General features: G+C 40.9%; 1 protein-coding gene across 1 annotated transcript in view; it reads right to left on the bottom strand.

Annotated features, from left to right (window-relative positions):
- LOC127584027 (collagen alpha-1(XXV) chain) overlaps window positions 1-1,607 on the bottom strand; it is a 153,603-nt gene extending 151,996 nt beyond the window's left edge. The window contains exon 1 of the mRNA XM_052040547.1: window positions 1,593-1,607. Within this exon, the coding sequence (XP_051896507.1) occupies window positions 1,593-1,607 (15 nt within the window). The remainder of the gene's footprint in view (window positions 1-1,592) is intronic.
- Window positions 1,608-20,819: the final 19,212 nt, after the last annotated feature.

The following is a 20,819-nucleotide window of genomic DNA, read 5'->3' as shown; positions in this document are numbered from 1 at the left end:
TATTTCATTTTGAATTAAAACAAATGTTGCTGAATCACTCCAAGCCTCATTCCCTCCTTCATTTTCCAGTCAAAGGTGGGCAGACTGTTGCTCTGTCCGTGTTAGGGATGCAGCCAACTCATAGACATGGTCCAGAGACTAAATTTATCAGCATTCCTTCCCTCACAGAGGCATCATACTCAAGTTTAATATATATGCAACTCTAATTGGTGTAAGCAATGAGTAGTGGAAGATCAGGCCCGAAATATTCACCAATCTTATTGCTTTCCAATGTTAATTTACCAGGTATGCAATTCCTGTATGTTTTGCATTTTATTTCTATACCATTTTGGCTACCTCCTTATCACAATATGACAGAACAGAAGGTTCACAAATTCTAAGCCAAAAAAAAAGGGATTTTACGGGCAGATGGATTCCGCTGCAGATGTAGTGGCTTGTGTGGTCCTGAAGACAAGTGTCTAATAAATCTATGCCAATAAAAGGGATCATCTTCCTCCTGTTCTGTGCATGTGTTTAATTATGGCATAATCTTCAGACATGTGGCATCACTGATCTATTGAAGGTTTGGAATTCCTCCACTGACATCGAGAACCCTGACAATATGAGGTAAATTATTAACTATGCCAAAATGTGAGATTAATTGCTAATTGAAACACCGAAGTCTTTTAAAGGTAGAATCAAAATTATTCTCAGTGCGTTGTGTGTATAATCTGAATTATTTTAGCACAAAATGCCATGTAAATTTCATCCTAAAATGTTACAAAAACTTTAAACCAGACCTTAATGTAAAAAATAACATCATGGTACTGACACATGCCATTAATAACACACAAATTAACTTGCAGGGGAAAGACAAAGGGACAACTGTGAGTTGCTAACCTCAGCAAAAGTGGTTAATTTATGATGATCTGCCATTTGCTTTGTGCATGTGTGATCTCACTCTTAAGACCCCATTTAATTCGGCAGTTTACCACACAGAATATTTTTCATATGAATAGTGCAGGACAATGTCTAACAAGCAGGGTTAAACGCAAACAACCCAGCTGCAGCGAGATTTTACCCAATTTTTTTTACAGAGTTAGTCCAGTCAGGGCTCTTGAGCTAACAATATGATGGAGTGAGTGAGTAGGAAAGAACCCTTCATCAGAAAGCTATGTTGGCTTCCTAGTTGGGACAGTTTGCAGTAAACAGCAGTGGGACTCAGAAAAGTAGGTTGGATTTTCTTGTGGGTTGAGGGGAGGATGAAACCTCAGGCCTGACCTGTTCCTGGGATTGATGATCTGGTGTTTTAATGCCCTGGAACATTGGGTCTGCCTGCAATGTGTATGCTCTGCCTTTCTCTCTGTGGAAGTTTTCAATTGGGTATAGGTCTATGATTTAGATTATAGAGTCAGAGTCAGAGTAATACAGCACGGAAACAGGCCCTTCAGCCCAACTGGTCCATACCGACCACAGCATCCTCCCTGCTAGTCCCAGTTCCCCATGTTCGGTCCATAACCCTCCAAGCCCCTCCCCTCCGTGTACTTATCCAAATGCCTCTTAATGAGAGAGATAAGACTATAGATGGTCATTAGTTTTCCCCCCCACCATACTTGATCTGATGCCATGATACGTGATGTCGAGGACTCCCTCAGCTACTTTCTCCCATCTGTATACAACAGTTCTGCCATGGTCTGAACTCCCATGGCACACGACATACACAGGGATTGTGACAGAGCAGTCAGGACATTCTGGGACTAGTCTGTGGCCTACAGACAGACACTTTAGATACCAGTCCCCAGATCTTCCTAACAAGGACTTTGAAGGGTTGATTGGGCTGAGATCCGCTTCCAAATTCCATGCCTAGATTGAGGGTTTGCTCGTTCATTTCATTTAAGAGTCAACGACTTTACTGTAAGGCTTGGACTCACATTTCAGCCTGACCAGGTGAGGGCAGCAGACTTCCTTTCCTGAAAGTTAATCGTGAACCAGGTGGGTATTTACAAATGCCAGTGAAATCACCTTTACTGACACTAGTCTTTTTAATTGATAAACCAAACTTAAATTCCACAACTGCCCTGGTGGGATTTGAATTTATGTCTCTAGGCTGTTCATGCAGGCCTCTGGGAAATAGTCTGGTAATTTAACCATCGTGCCATCACCCGTTACTCATTTTGCTATTCATGTTATCTAATATCTTTTCTGAAACAGTCCCTCACCAGGTTAAGTGAGGATGCAGGCAAACCTAAAACTTTTCTCAAGTGAAAGGATGCACAATGAGTTCATTAAACTTTCAATTCCTGTTTCTCAAGGGAGAAATATATGGCCAGCAGTTTGCAAGTTTCTTCCTAAAAATTTCTATTAATTGATCTATCTGATAAGTGCTTTTCTAACTCAATGCTCAGCAAAGTGCCAACTGCTACAGCATTGCCCATCAGCTGAAAGAAAATGCAAATATTTGTTGTCTTGTAGGTAATGATCTTATTCTCCACTCCTTCCACAGATATTTAACTATTGCACTCGTATTCTCTAGTACTGAGGTTGCCACCCCCATTAAAAAATCTGGACAACTTCCAGATTCTAGTGTCCTAAATCATATTTACCTGAAGCTTTTCCACAGATGATCCAGCAATATTTCCAAGTGTTGGCTTTCCATGTGGAAAGGAAAATGTGATGTCATTGTCAACTTCCTGAATCTTGACCTTAAATTAGTATGTCACATCACCATGCAGCAGATGCAGAAGCTTTAATTTAATTTAAAGTTTGTTTGGCTAGGTTCTGCACATTAATTGTGACAGGCTTAATGGCTGCAGCCTTTGAGTCAATGTGAGAAATGTGTAATACAAAGAGCTCGGTTTGCTTCTGGCATGCTTTTTGGGATCAAACAAGGAAAGACTCATATGGGACACATTACTTCACACTCCATGAGAGGAATACTACAACATGCAATCAACTTGAAAAGCTACAAAAGGAGGACTTACAACTTCTGGTGATCATAAAATTCCAGAAAAGGGGGAAATTCTTTTATAATTTCTTTTCAGATGACAACTTAATAATTTGCACCTTTTGCCTGAGATATTTTGTTTATAACACTTTCCACAAGAATCGTCCTTTGGTAGACAAAAATATTTTTATATTGCTTGTATTTTGAATTGGGCAGATTTATAAAGAGCAGGCAAAAAAGGGCCACGAGTGACACTGTGTACTCAAAGGAAGCTGAGGTGGGTGTTTGGTTAAATCTGCCTGCAATGTATTGTCAAATCCCTTCAATGATCACATGTTCCACATTTCGATTATCTTTTTTACCTGCCGCTGGAAGTTCAGGATTTACAGTAAGTGGCCTGTATTTCACAGAACTGTTATGTTTGTTTTGCATCATTGATTTAAACATCCACTTGAGATACTTTGTCATAATCTCATGCAAAATCTGGAGTTCTGTGTTGAGGGTTGGGAATTGGAAGTTGGAACACTGCCTTTCAATGGCAGAGTCTGATTAAAAGAAGCAGCACTGTATATCAATTTATCTCAAGTATACAAGGTGTTGTCCACTTGAGGGTCAGAAGCACGCAGCAGAAGAAGGGGAAAAGGGCATTAGATGGAGTCGAAAAGGAAGAACAAAAAGCAATGTACAAAATTCTTAGGGGGCTTGACAGGGTAGATGTAGGGATGACGTTTTCCCTGCCTGGGGTATAAAAATAAGAGGTCAGCCATTCAGGACAGAGATGAGATGGAACTTCTTCACCCAAGTAATGTTGTAATTCAATGCCCAAGAGGGTAGTGGAGGCTCAGTCACTAAGTATATTTGAGACAGACATCGAAAGATTTTTGGATGTGAAGAGAATCAAGAGAAATGGGGTTAGTGCAACAAAAGGACACTGAGGTAACAGATCAGCCATGTTCTGATGGAATGGCCAAGCAGACACAAGAAACAAAATGGACTTCTGCTTCTGTTCCGTATGTTCTTATGTTCACAATTTTAGAAACCCTCAATAATCAGAAAGAGTGAGATACACTGAGTGAGAGAGGGTGGATGGATGCGAGTGTGAAAGTGTTAAGCCACCACGGGACAAAGTTGAGAAGGTTCTGCCTTTGTGTCTTGTACTGTGCGAGAAGAAAGAGTACGGGAAATTAGTCTGATGTCTCCCATTCCTGGAACTTTAAACACGTGTTATAGATCTTACAAAACTCTGTCCAGGAGAGAAAAAGTAATAAAAACCGCCTATTCTCCCGCTTTTTTCTTGGACACCTCTGAAACCAATAAGACACTAACATCACACAGCAGCACACATAATCTATCCCAGGACATTCAACATAAAGTAGGATGAGCAATTTTGACTCGTTAGTGGTAGTTTGTTTCATCATATTCCCATTCACAAGAGGCGATAGGCTCTTTGTCCAGAGACAGTGAGCAGAGTGACTGCAACAAAGAACACCCTCGGCAATGACTCATATCCACAAGGATTAGTGGTGAATTCAGATTTGGACTTTCTATTTCGTGGCTCTGTGACCAATTTGGTCACCTGTGTTCCTCAGTGGAGAGAACACTTGATGTTACATCTACAAATAGCTTAATAACCACACAGACCAGAAAGCAAACATATGTAACATATAACAGAGTAAAATATGTTCATTTATCATATATTTTGCAATCATTCTTTCTTTCATTGTACAGAATGGTCCTAATGGTAAACAAACCATGCAGATGGTGTAACAATGCTTTATCCTCATTCATCTGAATGTATCCCAGAAACTAAATACAAAAGCTGCAATCCTCTGTCTGAACGGGTGGTGGGAGCAGATTCAAAAATAACATTCAAAAGGGAATTGCATCCAATCTTATAAAGGAAACCAGGATGCTGCCTGGATTATAGGGCATGTGTTATAAGGAGAGATTGGACAAGCTTTGGTTGTTTTCTCTGGAGCGGCAGACGCTGATGGGAGATCTGATCGAGGTTTATAAGATTATGAGAGGCACAGATAAAGTAGACAGGCAGTAAATGTCTAATACTAGAAGGCATGCATTTAAGGTGCGAGGGGGTAAGTTCAGAGGAGATGTCCGGGGCAAGTTTTTTTACATAGAGAGTGGTGAGTGCCTGGAATATGCTGCCAGGGGTGGTGGTGGAGGCAGACACGATCGAGGCTTTCAAGAGGCTCTTAGATAGGCAAATGGATGTGCAGGAAATGGAGGGATAGGGACATTGAGTAGGCAGAAGGGATTAGTTTAGTTGGGCATTTCTCTTGACCTTGTTATGACCTTGCACCTTATTGCCTGCTATGCACTTCCCTGTAGCCGTGACACTTTACTCTGTACTCTGTTATTGGTTTTTATCTGTACTACCTCAATGCACTCTGTACTAACTCAATGTATCTGCACCATGTAATGAATTGATCTGCACAAACGGTATGCAAGACAAGACAATAATAAACCAATACCAATACCAATACTAATTTAATTAGTTTGGCATAACATTGTGGGCTGAAGGGCCTGTTCCTGTGCTGTACTGTTCTACGTTCTATGCTCCATGAAATACTTACAGACTCTGGGAAAAGAGCAGGCAAGTAGGATGAAGTGGCAGCTCTTTCAGAGATCTGACAGAGGCATGATGGGCTGAATGGCCTCCTTCTGTCCTGTATGATTGTGTGATGACCGGCAAGGCTCACTAAACAAGAGGAAATCTGGAGGAATATGTAAGGTAACTCCATGAACTCTTAGTTTGCAAGCTCCTGCAAGCAGGTGTGGGGAGCTCGATGGACAATTAAGCTCCAGTAGCTGCTCCCAATGCAGGGGGCATTTCGATTTACAGCTCCTTGCTCAATTTACAGGCTGTTGCTTGTAGTCAGTGCTAACTTCACTGCTCACTGGCTGCATCCCTCTTTGGGGGAGGGGGTGGGTGCTGGTGGCAACTTTATCGATGAGTAACATAACTTAAAGCTAACCTCCACCACCTAAAGCCAACATGGACTTCTTAAAGGGAAGGAGGTGTGTCATGGCCAAAAGAGGTCAAAAGACATTCTGGCTGGATTCAGGAAATCAGTCTGACCTGATAGACATTCAAGAATGGTATTACCCTGAAAAGAGTGGGCCACGTGGTTTCTTGAAGCCTGTCTGGAGGAGGTGAAAAGCAGGAGAGGTGTCTTCTATACGGGGAACAAGGCTCCCTTTCAACTCTTCCTCTTCTTCTTCCCTTTTGCATCCCTGTGTCCTCTGCTCATTCTCCCACTCATAATGCCCTCTGAAGGGGAATGCCTACTATTGCTTTCAAGCTTGGAAGCAAAGGTTTGCGAAGAAAATCTGAAGTCATGAGAAGATATCTCAGCAAGTAGACATAAGCAGCTTTAAATAACCGTTGTAAGTGCAAACACGCCAGCTGGTTAGGAAGCTGTGGGCATGCTATGTTGGCGCCGGTAATGTGGCAACACTTGCGGGCTGCCCCCAGAACACTATGCAAAAGATTCATTTCACTGTGTGTTTCCATGTACATGTGACTAATAAAGATATCTTATCCTATTATCTTATCACTTGTAAAGTCAAAGCAAAAAGCCAGTAGAAATCAATCAATTAATCTGGAAGCATCCTTTCAAAAGCAGTATTGGCTAGGTCCTCCTTTCAGCTGTTTAAAGCACATTTGGCGATGCAAGGCTAAGAGAAGGCAGCAACAGGAGAGTCGAGCTCCAATGGAGCAGCGCTGCCTTCAAACTGCCTTGCACACTAAGCGACAATACAATCTGCCTCCTCTGATTCAGCAGATATTAACTGTGGACATGCTGGTGTCCTTATGAACTGGCATCTGTCATGATATGTGGCACAAATGTGGTCACATTGAAAATGATATGACCCCTGTAGTGTCAAAGAAATACAATACAAGGAGCTGAATTTTAGAGCTAAAGTTCACAGTCTTTGGATGATATGGCTATTGAGACTTATTCCTGAATGGCCTTGAGTGGACAGTAAGAATTGGGGGCAGAGGTGGTGTTTACTCATTGGTAGGGAAGTAGAGCTGGATGATTATTTCTTCAGTTCTTCACTGACCAATCATTGATTTCTTCGTCAAACCACCCCCCCCCCCCCCCCCCGTGCACTTCTCCAGCACCATTTTTTGATGGGTATTTCTGTTGTATTACACCTGCTGCTTGGGCTCCTGTCTGTGACGCTCATGAGCTGGCTAAGTCCTCTCTGCTCCAGTGTGGCTCTTCCCTCCTCCTTTTGCTCCATTATAATACACTCATCAACAAACCAGGTGTTCAATTTGCCTCTTACAATGGGTCACCCATTATTAATGAATTTTGGGAATGCTTCAATTAGCAAAAATTAGTTCATTTGTTGAGAAAACATTTCTAAACAGCATAAGGACTTAAGGAATAGGGACAGGAGCAGGTCCTACTGTTCCTCAAGCCAACTCTCTGCCACTCTAAGTTCCTGGCTGATCTGATCTTTGGTCTCAATTCAATTTTCCTGCCCAATCCCCATAACCATTCATTCCCCGGGAGTCCAAAAATCTACCTATCTTGGCCTTGAATATACTTCGGCTCAGTATCCACAGCTCTCATGGGAACAGAATTCCAGGGATTCAGAACTCTCTGAGAAAAGTTCTATCTCATGTCAGTCTTAAAGGTTGGTCCCCAATCCTGAGACCAAGATCCTAGTTTTAGACACCCCATCAGCAGCAACATATGCCATCCATGTGCATGTTCTTGTCCTCTGCAGTAACGCCGACTTGCTATATCTGAAAGGTGTTGTGGTCTGCATTTCCACGTCAAATTACCCTCACACCATCCACCTTGACAAGCCCATTTTAGAACTTTATGTTTCAATTAGATCATCTCTCCTTCTAAACCACAGAGGGGTACAGATCCCATGCTCAATACTTCCTCACAAAGACAACTCATTTATCCCAGAAATCTGATACATTTTTGTTGACCAAAGGTATTAAGGGATAAGGAGAAGAGATGGGAATGTGGAGGAAAATCATAGATCTGCCATGATCTCATCGAATCGCGGAAAAGACTCAAAGGGATAAATGACCTACTCCCATTTCCAGGTTCTGAAGTGAATGGGTGAAGTATTCACAGGAGTGGCTGTGAGATTCGTGAGTTTTGGAAATGTTCCAGAGGTGGAAGAATGCAATACTGCCGATGGATTGAATGTTGTGTTAAAAGCTCAATGCTGGGTCAGGGAGTATACCAAAGCTGCACAATAAAAAAAAACTACTTTAAGAAATTGGGATATGATTAATGTGTCCCGTAGTTAAACAAAACATCTATTGATTTGCCATTTGACCACCTTAAACCCTGGGTGATTAAAACACCCAAACAAGATGGAAGAGTTAAGTCATGGGATCACAAATGTTTGGGAAATATATATTTGGAGGAGAGTTTTTGGGCTCTTAGTAGGTGATTTATGTCAACAGTAAAACATATGCCTTTGGGACTTTTTAAGCAGCAAAGTAAAAGAAACACTGTAGGAGACACGGACCCATAAAAGACAGTAATTGAAACAATCTGGCAAGAAACTACCAGTAGCTGTCTGGCTATGGAGCACAATACGAGTCACTGGGCCATAGGTAGAGAGTGTGACAACAGGAGAGCGCACTGTGACTATCCAATGTAAAAAAATGCATCTGTTAGAGATCATATTTCTTTGAACAAATTATTTTATGTCTTCGTGATAATATTCATGGTTAAAGAGTGATTTTCCATATGTGTATCAAAATAACATGTGGTTTCTAAATAAGGCTAAATACACAGACAGCCAATGCTTGATTGTGAAGGTAGGAAATCAGCCTGAAACCGAGAAGTTCTTGAGAAAGACTACCACAGTTTTAAAGGTACATTATAATAATTACGTTGAAAAATGCAACCCATTAACTCTTTGTGTCCTGAAGGACCATCTCTAGTGTTCTACGAAAATGATTGTACCTGTATGTTTATAATATAGAATTTAATAAAGAGAAAGATTCTCAAAAAATATCTTCAAACAGTAACCTCAGAGTAAGCCACAACTTCAGAACTTGCCTCGAAACAGAACTCTTGAAGAAGGTGCCTGAGATTATCAATAGTATGTCAGTCATACTAAATATTGGTTTCATTGCCTCAGGATTAACTGGAGGATTAGAATTTCCCTAGCATTGTTTACAAACAGAAAGAAGAAAAAATTATCATTGATGCAGAGTCTTTAAATTCTTTGAAAGACAACTATTCGATTGAAAAAGAATATTACAGGGTTTAGGAAGCACACAGGAAAAATAGAACAGACAATGGAAAGAAAGTGTGGAAGCAAATTTTGAAATTGAATTTTGAATGTGAACATTGAAGGCACCTGCTTTGTGATGTGTTACAATATGATGGTCCATTGGATGTTATACGAAATAAGGTTGTGGATCACAAAAGTTGTGAGTTGGATGGTGGAGATAGACATTTGATGTTGATTTTGCACAGGATAACCTTTTCGTGTTCACCAGTCTTAGCCTCAATTACTATTTATAAATTTGTGAGACCAATTTTAATTAAAAATAATGTACACAATGTATCAACACAAAAAGGACATGGATACACCTTTTGTATAGGTCTCACTACCATCAACCAATTTGAAAATAAAGCATAGGTGACAGATATAACAACTTGCAAAGTGAACAGAAACATCTAAAAAATTCAACACCTTTCCGGCATAGTACTAGCTAAGAGAATATGAGTCTCGGTGAAATCATTTTTGAGTTACAAATGTCAATGCTTCTCTCAGACAGCTCGGCTGTAAAATATTTGAAATGCAGAGTGGGAAGCCTATTGGGAAGGAGAAGCAAGTTGTTATTGAATAGGTACAATTGTTCTCTGGCAATGATCATGCTTGCAACAGCAGAATGGATACTCTGTGGGTTGGATTGTGAATACAAAAGCTCAATGGGACTAACAGAATTACAAAAATATTCTATCTTGTGGGGTGCTTAAAGACGGTCCCATTCTTCTAGAACTGCAAGTTAAAATCTTTTAAAAGGCTATACATTTAAAAATGCCACCAATAATTTTCAGTTTTCTGGGCTGACCAATGAGATTAACTGTTTACAAACTATTGATCATTGTAACTTACATTTCTGAAGATTTGTGTAAACAGCTGAAAAAACATTGGGAATGCCAAGTGATGTAAATTCTATAAAATAAGTTTGCAACAGTTTCCTACAATTTGCTGGTGCTTTTATTTTTAAGGTAAGCAATTCTGTTCTTTTGAACCTGAACATCTTCTCCTCTGATCTAACTACATTTCTTGTTTCCTTCTGTAGTTCACCAACTATTTTGTGTTCTGACTGCTGGATTTCATTATTAAGTTATCCAAAAGAAGCCCACATTTCTAAAGCATCATGCAAAATCCTAAACCATTTGAGATTTCACTTACGTGTTCTATGCACCTGCTTCTGTTTTTATAATCAGCAGTCAATGTTATTGAAACACTGAACATCAGGAAGCAGGAAGTAAAGCAAAGCAAAGCAAATTATCTGCAGTGTTATGTCTCAACTTTAGTTAAGCTTTTAAATATTCAGTTCATTGCAGATAAATTGTTTGTGCAGAGGAAGGATCTAATCCTCCTAAAATTGAAATTACTCTGAAATGAGCAGGCTAAAGATGTGTCCATGAAAAAAAGTCAATACAATTGGTTTTCAAGATGTGTATATTTTTCTCGGCATAAGGGACAATGATCTGAAACTATGTAAGCTAGCAAATGTGCATCATTGATTTCTCCTCTTGACCCCTGGTTGCTGCCAATCATGATCAAGGAACCAGTGGTAGAGAGCAAAGGTCAATGGTGTAAAGGCATAAAATGAACACTTTCAGTTTTTTGATTGCCCCATGAGGAAAACAAATCAAACATCTTGAAAATCAGTTGTGTCATGACTTGTGGAAGCATCTACAGTCCAGTATGGTTGGAAGAGTGTCTGCTTGTAATGGAATGTCACAACAACATAGCCCACTAATATCATATAGCAAAGGATTCAGCTTTCATATTTCAACATAAAAAAAACACTTTCCTCACATGGATTGGGAGGCTCTTTCCTCAGTTGGGTTGGTAAGTCCTTTCCCAAAATGAACTCGGAAGCATTCTTCTCCCATGAATTGTGAAACTCTTTCCTCACATGGACTGAGAAGCCCTATGCTGATGCAATGCCTCAACCTGAAACCTCAATCTTCTCTTTAACTCCACAGATGCTGCCTGACTCGCTGAGTTCCTGCAGCAGTTTGTTTGGAAACAAACTGCTGCAGGATTAGATCCTTCCTCTGCACAAACAATTTATCCACGTGGGTTTGGAAGCTTTTTGTTCACTTAGTTTGGCAAACCTTTTCCTCACTTGAGTTGTGAAGCATTCTCTTCAAATGGATTTTTTCACCTGACTCTATTCTACCCCCTACATTTAGAAAACAGCATAAAATTCATTGAAGTCCAAGTCCAATTCTAAGGCTTCAGTCTAACTGAGCGGTTCAAATAGTATTCAGGCTGTTAAATGGAAACCCATGGAAATAATAAATTTTACAACAGCACAGTTATTTAGCTTTTCACACTCTTACCTTTTTTCTGAAAGAACTCTTCACTCACTCTCATTCCTTGTTCCCATTTTCAAATATTGATCAACTTCCCCTTTGAAAGCAAATATGGATTTGTCTTTCCCTCAGAGATCAATCCATATCCTCACAATCCAACATGGAGAAATAAAATCTCCAAATTTCTACTTTTGTTTATGTGGTGATTTTAAATGTGCAGTCATTTGAATTCCAATTATTATCCAACCCCAAAGTCTGGTGTCAACAGCAAGAAGTCCTTGCATTCATACAAGGCCTGGGTTAATCTTTGCTTTTCTGAATGATCTTGGAGTTGTGAACAGGTTTGGCAGAGGAAAATAATGGCTATGACGTTCAGTGAGGTCCAGCCAGAAATACAATGCATGCAACTGCAGTGTGTGATATCTAATTGCACTACACAAATCACAAAGATCCCAGGCCAAATTCTCCGAGATCTAAATTCTACTTTCATTGTTTTGGATTTTCATACACTTCACATCAGTCTGCAGGTCTTTGTTCCAGGTACTTTACATATTGAATTGACTCAGCTAAAGAAGAATAGCCAACGGCAAAATTTAAGAGAGGTGCGGAACTGCAAACAATCATAATTACAAAAATGGAGATAATTAGTGCTTTCACCAGAGGTTGTTTGAAGGTAAGATCTTCCATCTTAGCTTTCATAGCATCCCTTGGGAATGTTTATCAGGAGATTGTGCAGCCCCAGGTTTCTTCACCCGCCCAGTTTTACAGTGGTGCAGCTGGTTGAGCTGCTGCCTCTTGGTTCCAGCAGCCAGGTTCAATCCTGACCTCCGATGCTGCCTGTGTGGAGTTTGCACGTTCTCCCTGTGTGATTGCATGGGGTTTCCCTGGGTGGTCGAGTTTGTTCCCATATCCCAAAGAGATTTGGGTTGGTAGATTAATTAGCCACAGCAAAATGAATGTGAAAAGAATAGGTTACAAGGAAAATTAGTGGGGATGGAATTGTCTTGATGTTCTAAGGAAATATAGCATGTGGAACAATGCTCAGAGCCCACAGAGCTCCTCCATATTAAGGACGTGGGTGGGAAATCACTTGCCTTTAATTACTGGCACAGCAGTTACTTCATTAGGCTTTGGATTCTCAAAATTTTCAACAGCTTTGACAGAAGGATAGATTAATTCATATCTTCTTAAATGGCATGACTGGCATTGATTAAATAGTTGCAATGCATTCCAATAAGAAGTAACCATAAAACTGGAAGAAGTTCTGAAGAAATAGAATAAAATAGAGTCCACTGAGAGACTTGGCATTGAGAAGCATCTAGTGAGGTCTTATGAAATTATGTAAGGTTTTAAATAGTGGGTGTAGAGAGAATGTAGGAGTGTTTACAGGACTGCTTTGAATTGGTGGACTGGACCATATTCAGGGATTCAGCTTCGGATCTGAACAAATATGCCACAGCCGTCACCAACTTCATCATGACCTGCGTGGATGAGTGTGTGCTGTCAAGAACATACCAAGTTTTCCCAAACCAGAAGCCCTGGATGAACCAGGAGATTCGCAGTCTGCCGAGGGATAGATCTGTGGTGCTCAAGACCAGCGATCCAGAAGGCCATCGTGCGAGTGAAAAGGCAATTCTGTGTGAAGTTAGAGACACAATCGGATGCACGACAGCTGTGGGAGGGTTTGCATGCCATTACTTCCTATCAGACGAAACCTAACAGCATAAGTGGCAGTGATGCTTCACTCCCCATTGAGCTCATCGCCTTTTATGCATGCTTTGAAAGGGAGAATAACACTACACCGGTGTGAATCCCCACAGAATCTGGCGACCCTGTGATTTCTGTCTCGGAGGCTGATGTCAGTGCATCCTTCAACGCTATACCCATTAACGCAACACGCAACACTTCAAATAAGAATCCCATTTGTACCGTCCACGACACACGCGATCACCTGAGGGTCCCACCGAGCGTGGAACTCAGCTAGGGTGCCCGCGGAAACCGCGTGCTCCTTCTCTAAACACACCTGCGCGTGCCCGCTGCCGCGTCCCGTGGATGGCCAGCTTGGCCAGGCACCCATGAACACTACCGCATTGTTCCTTTTTTTTTGCTGTTTATTCATTTTGTAATTTATAGTTTTTTATGTCTTTGCACTGTACTGCTGCTGCAAAACAACTAATTTCACATCATATAAGACAGTGAAAATAAACCTGATCCTGATTCTGAATGTTTCCACTGGTGGGGAAGTGGAAGTAAGCAAAGGCCATTGTTATAAGATGGTCACTAAGAAATCCAATAGGGAATTAAAGAAATTCACTTCAATTCAACTCAGTTCAAGATGTTCAGAACATGGAATTTGCTATCACAGGGAATGGTTGAAATAAGTAACATAGGCACGTTTAAGCGAGAAGCTGGTAAGCATATGAGAGACAAGGGAATGATGGTGTATAATTTCGATAGGGAAAGATGGGTGGAGGCTTGGGTGGAACATATACACCAGCGCAGACTGCTTGATCTGAATAGTCTGTTTTGTTGCCATATATCTTATGCAATCCTATTCTACAGAAGCTCGGGAACTGATTGTGAAAATATCTTGAGGATCTCCTTTGCACAGGGGACATTCAAAATGTATAAAAGGTGCAGTCTGAGCTTTAGTCTGCTTTTATTTTCCATCCATCGTGGGTCATTTGGGTTCTTGAAGGAGCTAGAATGACGGCAAATGGTACTCGTTTTGCATTGTTCATCAGAGAGAAAGCCTAGAAGACGATTCTAATGCATGAATACATCATTGTTAGTGTGGGATAAGTAGTCTTTCATTTCAACTCTTTGCCAGACTAAGTGCTGAAAGTCTTAAGGGGGTGCTATGAAGAGTAATTGAGTGCAGAAAATTGATGCAGGTGTTCATGAGATGTTGCCAAGAACTGAACAATTATTATCAATTGTAAAGGCCTGTACATTGCATGGAATTAATAGATTTTGTCTCTTGTTCTGTTCCATGACTATTTATATTCATTATATTCTGCTATTACAGCACCACCTTTGGCGATCAGCTGTAAGGAATTCTGAAACAATGCACAAGACCTATCTATTAGAGTGGCCCCAAATCACAGAAGAATTCTGAAATTTCCTAGAAGTATTTTTAATATAGAAATGACTTGGCCTTTAGTGGGGCCGGATTTTCTATGTTTGCAGAAGAAGCAGTATTTGGAAGTGGTTAGTGTAACACTATTACAGCACCAGCGACCTGGGTTCAATTCCTGCCGCTGTCTGTAAGGAGTTTGTACGTTCTCCCCATGTGTCTGCGTGGGTTTCCTCGGGGTGCTCCTGCTTCCTCCCATATTCCAAAGACATACAGGTTATGAGCTGTGGGTATGTTATGTTGGCACCGGAAGAGTGGCGACAGTTGCGGGCTTCCCCCAGCACATTGTCAGTAACGCTAAAAGACACATTTCACTGTGTGTTTCAATGTACACGTGACTAATAAATAAGTATCCTATGTTATCTTATTAAATGTAGTAAAAAGTGGGTAGAATAGTAAGAGGCTTCAAAAGCACATTGATGAGAGGAATGGGCACAGCCCACCTCATCACAGAAATCAGCCTCCCCTCCATGGATTCTGGCTATACCTCTCACTGCCTTGGTGAAGTAGCCAACATAATCAAAGACCCCACCCACCCGGGTCATTCTCTCTTCTCTCCTCTCCCATCAGACAGAAGATACAGCAGCCTGAGGGCACATACCACCAGGTTCAAGGACAGCTTCTATCCCACGGTGATAAGACTATTGAACGGTTCCCTTATACGATGAGATGGACTCTTGACCTCACAATCTACCTAGTTATGACCTTGCACCTTATTGTCAACCTGCACTGCACTTCCTCTGTAGCTGTGACACTTTACTCCGTATTCTGTTATTGTTTTTACCCTGTGCTACCTCAATGTACTCTGTAATGAATTGATCTGTACGAACAGTATGCAAAGACAAGTTTTTCACTGTACCTGGGTAGAGGTGATAATAATAAACCAATAGCAATACGAAATATCAATACCAATATACACAGTAAATACCATTCATACAAAAACATATGAAGTGAGCATTTTGGTATGAAGAACGATGTAAGGTAATACACAGTGAGTGGTCAAAGAGCAAAATAAACTGCAGATGCTGGAAATCTGAAATAAAAGCTGAAAATATTGAGACTTGCTCAGCAGGTCAGGCAGTATCTGTGCTGAGAGAAGCAGATTTAATACCTCAGGTCGGTGACCTGATGAAAGGTCGTTAACTTGTAATGTTAACCCTTGTTTCTTTCTCCATAGGTACTGCCTGACCTACAGAATATTTTATTATTTTCTGCTTTAATTATAAAGTGAATTGCGAGAACAGTAATTCACAGTTTTGAAGCTGCCAGTGCAAGTTCATGAGGATGTTACGCTAAAGGTATCCTGTGCTTTCTAGTGGCGAGGGAGGCTTAACTTGGAGAAAAATGTGGGTTTGTGTGTGGTGAGTGCCTGAGAAAACTGGCTTTATGCTACTGACTTCTGCATTTAACAGCTCCTGGGAGAAGCAGACTATAAATTTCAATATATATTTTGCTGCAAATAAACAATGAGAACATTGGTTTTGGAGTTTAAGTTTGGCTTCCAGGAACTTACCAGTAAAAGCAAGGTGTGAAGAAAACAGCAGTTGAAGGATTGACGGAGAAAAATGCGATTATGTTTTGAGCACTGACAGCTGTTTTATTATCTTGCTGTGTAAAACGTTTTGTTTGCAGTGCTTGTGCTGAGAGGTTATTTTACATATTTTGTACCTGCACTTTAGAGTTTTAAATGTCCAGATGAAGGGTCTCAACCCAAAACGTTGACTGTCCATTTCCCTCCCCAGATGCTGCCTGACCTATTGAATTCCTCCAGTATCTTGTGTGTTGCTCCAGATTTCAGAATCTGCTTTTGGTTTCAGCATTAATGCTCCATGCCATCGTTTCAGTGCATAAAGCCAGCATTGCATTCACTTGAAAAATTCTGCCATTCATGCTCTGTAAGTGTACACATTGTGGGCCAGTTGAAATTTGGAATTATTGCTCCAGAGTATTTTGTTTATCAACAGCCTCCAAGGTACTAGAGTGACCCAGGGCCTATAATGCACAATTTTCACCATTATCCTCTCTTCACCATCTGCTCTTAATCAGTTGTTACATTTGAGACACCATATGAAAGCTCAACTGCCTAGATGACTCGTGAGCTGAGACATGGTATCCAAGAGTCCTCTCACCCTGAGCTCCAGTAGGCTTGCCCTCCTGAGATGCATCCACCAATAGTGGCCAATTGTACCAGCTGTGAGTTGAGTGAAGAGCATTTGTTGAGGGTCACCAAGAAGAAAATGCAAGGCACTGCATAAGAATGAGGATGAATGTCTGTGGTGGATAGACAATTGGGGATGTGAGGAAGTGCACAGAAATAGTCCTCCATATCCTGCATGTGTCACTCTAGTACTTTGGAGATTGTTGTGAGGAATCATTAGGTGAAGTAGGCTTGAGAAGGCAGAAGCATCCTCACTCTGTATCCAGGAACCAGACATCACACCCCCATTGCTGACTTTTTTTGCCATGCCACGCTTGTGTCCACAGCTGGGCTTTTCCTCTTACTTCCAGGAAGCAACACGTCCCTCTGACTCCTCACACTCTCCAGCAGTACATTCAGGAAGGTGTCCTGAATCGGTGTGTAGTCATTGACTCAACTCTCCCATGTCCATCTCTCTACTTCTTGCATAAGAACATAAGAATAGGAGCAGGAATAGGCCATCTGGCACATCAAGCCTGCTCTGCCATTCAATAAGATCATGGCTGATCTGGCCGTGGACTCAGATCCATCTACCTGCCTTTTCCCCATAACCCTTAATTCCTCTACTACGCAAAAATATATCTAACTGTGTCTTAAATATATTTAATGAGGTAGCCTCTACTGCTTCCATGGGCAGAGAATTCCGCAGATTCACTACTCTGTGGGAAAAGCAGTTTCTCCTCATCTCCGTCCTAAATTTATTTCCCCGAATCTTGAGGCTATGTCCCCTAGTTCTAGTCTCACCTACCAGTGGAAATAACCTTCCTGCCTCCATTTTATCTACCCCTTTCATAATTTTATATGTTTCTATAAGATCTCCTCTCATTCTTCTGAATTTCAGCAATTATAGTCCCAGGCAACTCAATCTCTCCTCATAGGCTAACCCCCTCATCTCTGGAATCAACCTGGTGAACCTCCACTGCACCGCCTCCAAAGCCAGTATATTCCTCCTCAAGTAAGGAGACCAGAACTGCACGCAGTACTCCAGGTGCGGCCTCACCAGTACCCTGTACAGTTGCAGCATAACCTCCCTGCTCTTAAATTCAATCCCTCGAGCAATGAAGGCCAGCATTCCATTTGCCTTCTTGATAACCTGTTGCACCTGCAAACCAACCTTTTGCAATTCATGCACAAGCACTCCCAAGTCCCCCTGCACAGCAGCATGCTGCAATCTTTCACCATTTAAATAATAATCTGATCTTCTATTTTTCCTTCCAAAGTGGATGACCTCTCATTTACCAACATTGTATTTCATCAGCCAGACCCTTACCCACTCACTTAACCAATCTATATCTCTCTGCAAACTCTCCATGTCCTCTGCACAATTTGCTTTTCCATTCAGCTTAGTGTCATCAGAAAGCTCAGATATGCTACACTCGGTCCCCTCTTCCAATTCATTAATGTATACCGTGAACAGTTGCGGACCCAGCACCGACCCCTGTGGCACCCCGCTCACCACTGATTGCTAACCAGAGAAACACCCATTTATCCCAACTCTCTGCCTTCTATTGATTAACCAATCCTCTATCCATGCTAATACATTACTCCTAACTCCATGCATCATCCATAAGTCTTTTATGCGGCACCTTATCGAACGCCTTCTGGAAATCCGTATACAACATCCATGCGTTCCCCTCTGTCCACTATGCTCAAAGAACTCCAATAAATTTGTCAAACAGGACCTGTACTTCCTGAATCCATAGTGCATCTCCCTGATGGAATCACTTCTATCCAGATGTCTCGCTATTTCTTCCTTAATGATAGCTTCAAGCATTTTCCCGACTACAGACGTTAAGCTAACTGACCTATAGTTACCTGCCTTTTGCCTACATCCTTTTTTAAACAGTGGGGTGACATTTGCTGTCTTTCATTCCACTGGGACCTGTCCAGAGTCCAGAGAATTTTGGTGATTTATCACAAGTGCATCTATTATAACTTCTGCCATTTCTTTCAGTACACAGGGATACATCCCACCAGGACCAGGGGACTTGTCTATCTTTAGGCCCATTAGTTTGCTCATCACTACCTTTTTAGTGACACGATTGTATCGAGGTCCTCACCTCCCATTGCATCCATAATATCTCTCTTTGGCATGTAAGACATGTCCTCCATTGTGAAGATCGACACAAAATAGTTGGTCAATGCTTCGGCCATTTCCACATTACCCAATATTAATTTCCCTTTCTCATCTTCCAAGGGACCTACGTTCACTTTAGCCATCCTTTTCCGCTTTATATAATTATAAAATCTTTTACCATCTGTTTTTATATTTTGTGCTAGTTTACTTTCATAATCTATCTTTCCTTTCCTTATTGCTTGCTTAGTAGTTTTTTGTTGCATTTCCCAATCTTCCAGTTTCCCACTACTCTTGGCCACTTTGTATGCATGAACTTTTAGCCTGATGCCTTCTTTTATTTCCTTAGTTATCCAAGGCTGGCGCTCCCCACCCTTACTGTCCTTGCTTTTAACTGGAATATACTTTTGTTGAACACTGTGAAAAATCTCTTTGAAAGTCTTCCACTGTTCCTTAACTGTCCCACCATATAGTCTGTGTTCCCAGTCTACACTAACCAACTCCTCCCTCATCCCATTGTAGTCTCCCTTGGTTAGACATAATACACTGGTTTTAGATCGAACTATTGCACCCTCTATTTATATCAGAAACTCAATCATACTATGGTCATTCCTTCCAAGAGGATCCCTAACTACAAGATCGTTAATTTTACCTGCCTCATTGCAAAGGACCAGACCTAAGATAGCATTTTTCCTTGTAGGTTCACTAACATGCTCTTCTTAACTCCATTCTCCCTAAAACTGCATGTCTCTTTAAATACACATTAAGTGTCTGTCACCCTCACAGCAACTGAAACTAAGAGTTCAAAAAAAAACAAAATTAAAATGACAATTCAGTGGCAAAGCCCTGGCAGATGCCCTGCACTCACTCTTGAGATTCCTGTAAGCCACCAATACCTGCCCATTTCCTCTCTTCATCTCCATCCAGCTCCCAGTATGTTGTAAAATTAAAATCCAACCAGTGGATCACAAAAATAATTTAAAAAAAGTTTTGCCAACTCTTCATAAAGTTCTATTTAACCCTCAGCTAGCATATTATTTCAAAATCTATGCTCCACACTTCAGAATGGGCACAGAAAGTGTACCAGCAATGAGGGCCTTGGATTGTTCATCTTAGAGCAGTGAAGGTTGAGGAAGGATGAAGGTTATGTTGTTTATGCAGGTAGAGAGAAAGTGTTTCCAAAAGCAAGGGGATCAATAAGCAGAGGACACAGGCACAAAATAATTATCAAAAATATCAGGGAGAAGAATTGTTATGATCTGATCAGTTGAATGGGTGGCAGAAACAGATTGATAGTAATTTTCAAAAAAAGGTGCTTGATATGTACTTTAGTGTGCAAATTTGCAGAGCCCTATGGAAAGGGCAGGAAAGTGGAATGAATTGAAGAGCTGTTTCAAAGAGAAAGCATAGGCATGCTGAAGCAATGCCCTTCAATGTGCGTGAGTCTTTCATTCTGTTTTAACCATAACAGGATGCTGAAGAATGGAGAGTAAATGTTGACTTTATGTGACTGGAATCATTGCTGCTACACAGGGAAAGGAATGATTTGAAAAATTAACATTTATACCTTTACATGTTATTCCACTAAAAACAGGTCAAATAGCTGAGGACATCTCCATGCTGTGTTGTAACAGAACGGGGAATTTGAAACAGAGGAAGCAGAAATTGGCAGAATAGGCTGAGTTTACAGAATATATGTTTCCAAAAAAAACTTCAGATATGCCAAATATTATTTTGTCTCACCTTTTTATTTTCTTGTTGAGTAATTCAAGCATTAATATACAGTTATAGCTGGTTAGGAGGGAAATATGGACCATAGTACCAGCAAGGGGAGCAGATATTTTAATCATGCAAGCACAATTTGAACTCTCAAGGATGTGAGGGTTTTTGGAGTCTGTAAGATTTTCAAC

This window comes from Pristis pectinata, chromosome 2, assembly GCF_009764475.1.
Source record: "Pristis pectinata isolate sPriPec2 chromosome 2, sPriPec2.1.pri, whole genome shotgun sequence".
Taxonomy (NCBI): domain Eukaryota; kingdom Metazoa; phylum Chordata; class Chondrichthyes; order Rhinopristiformes; family Pristidae; genus Pristis; species Pristis pectinata.
Note: the sequence above shows the minus strand (reverse complement) of the source record. Positions and strands in the feature narration are given on the sequence as shown.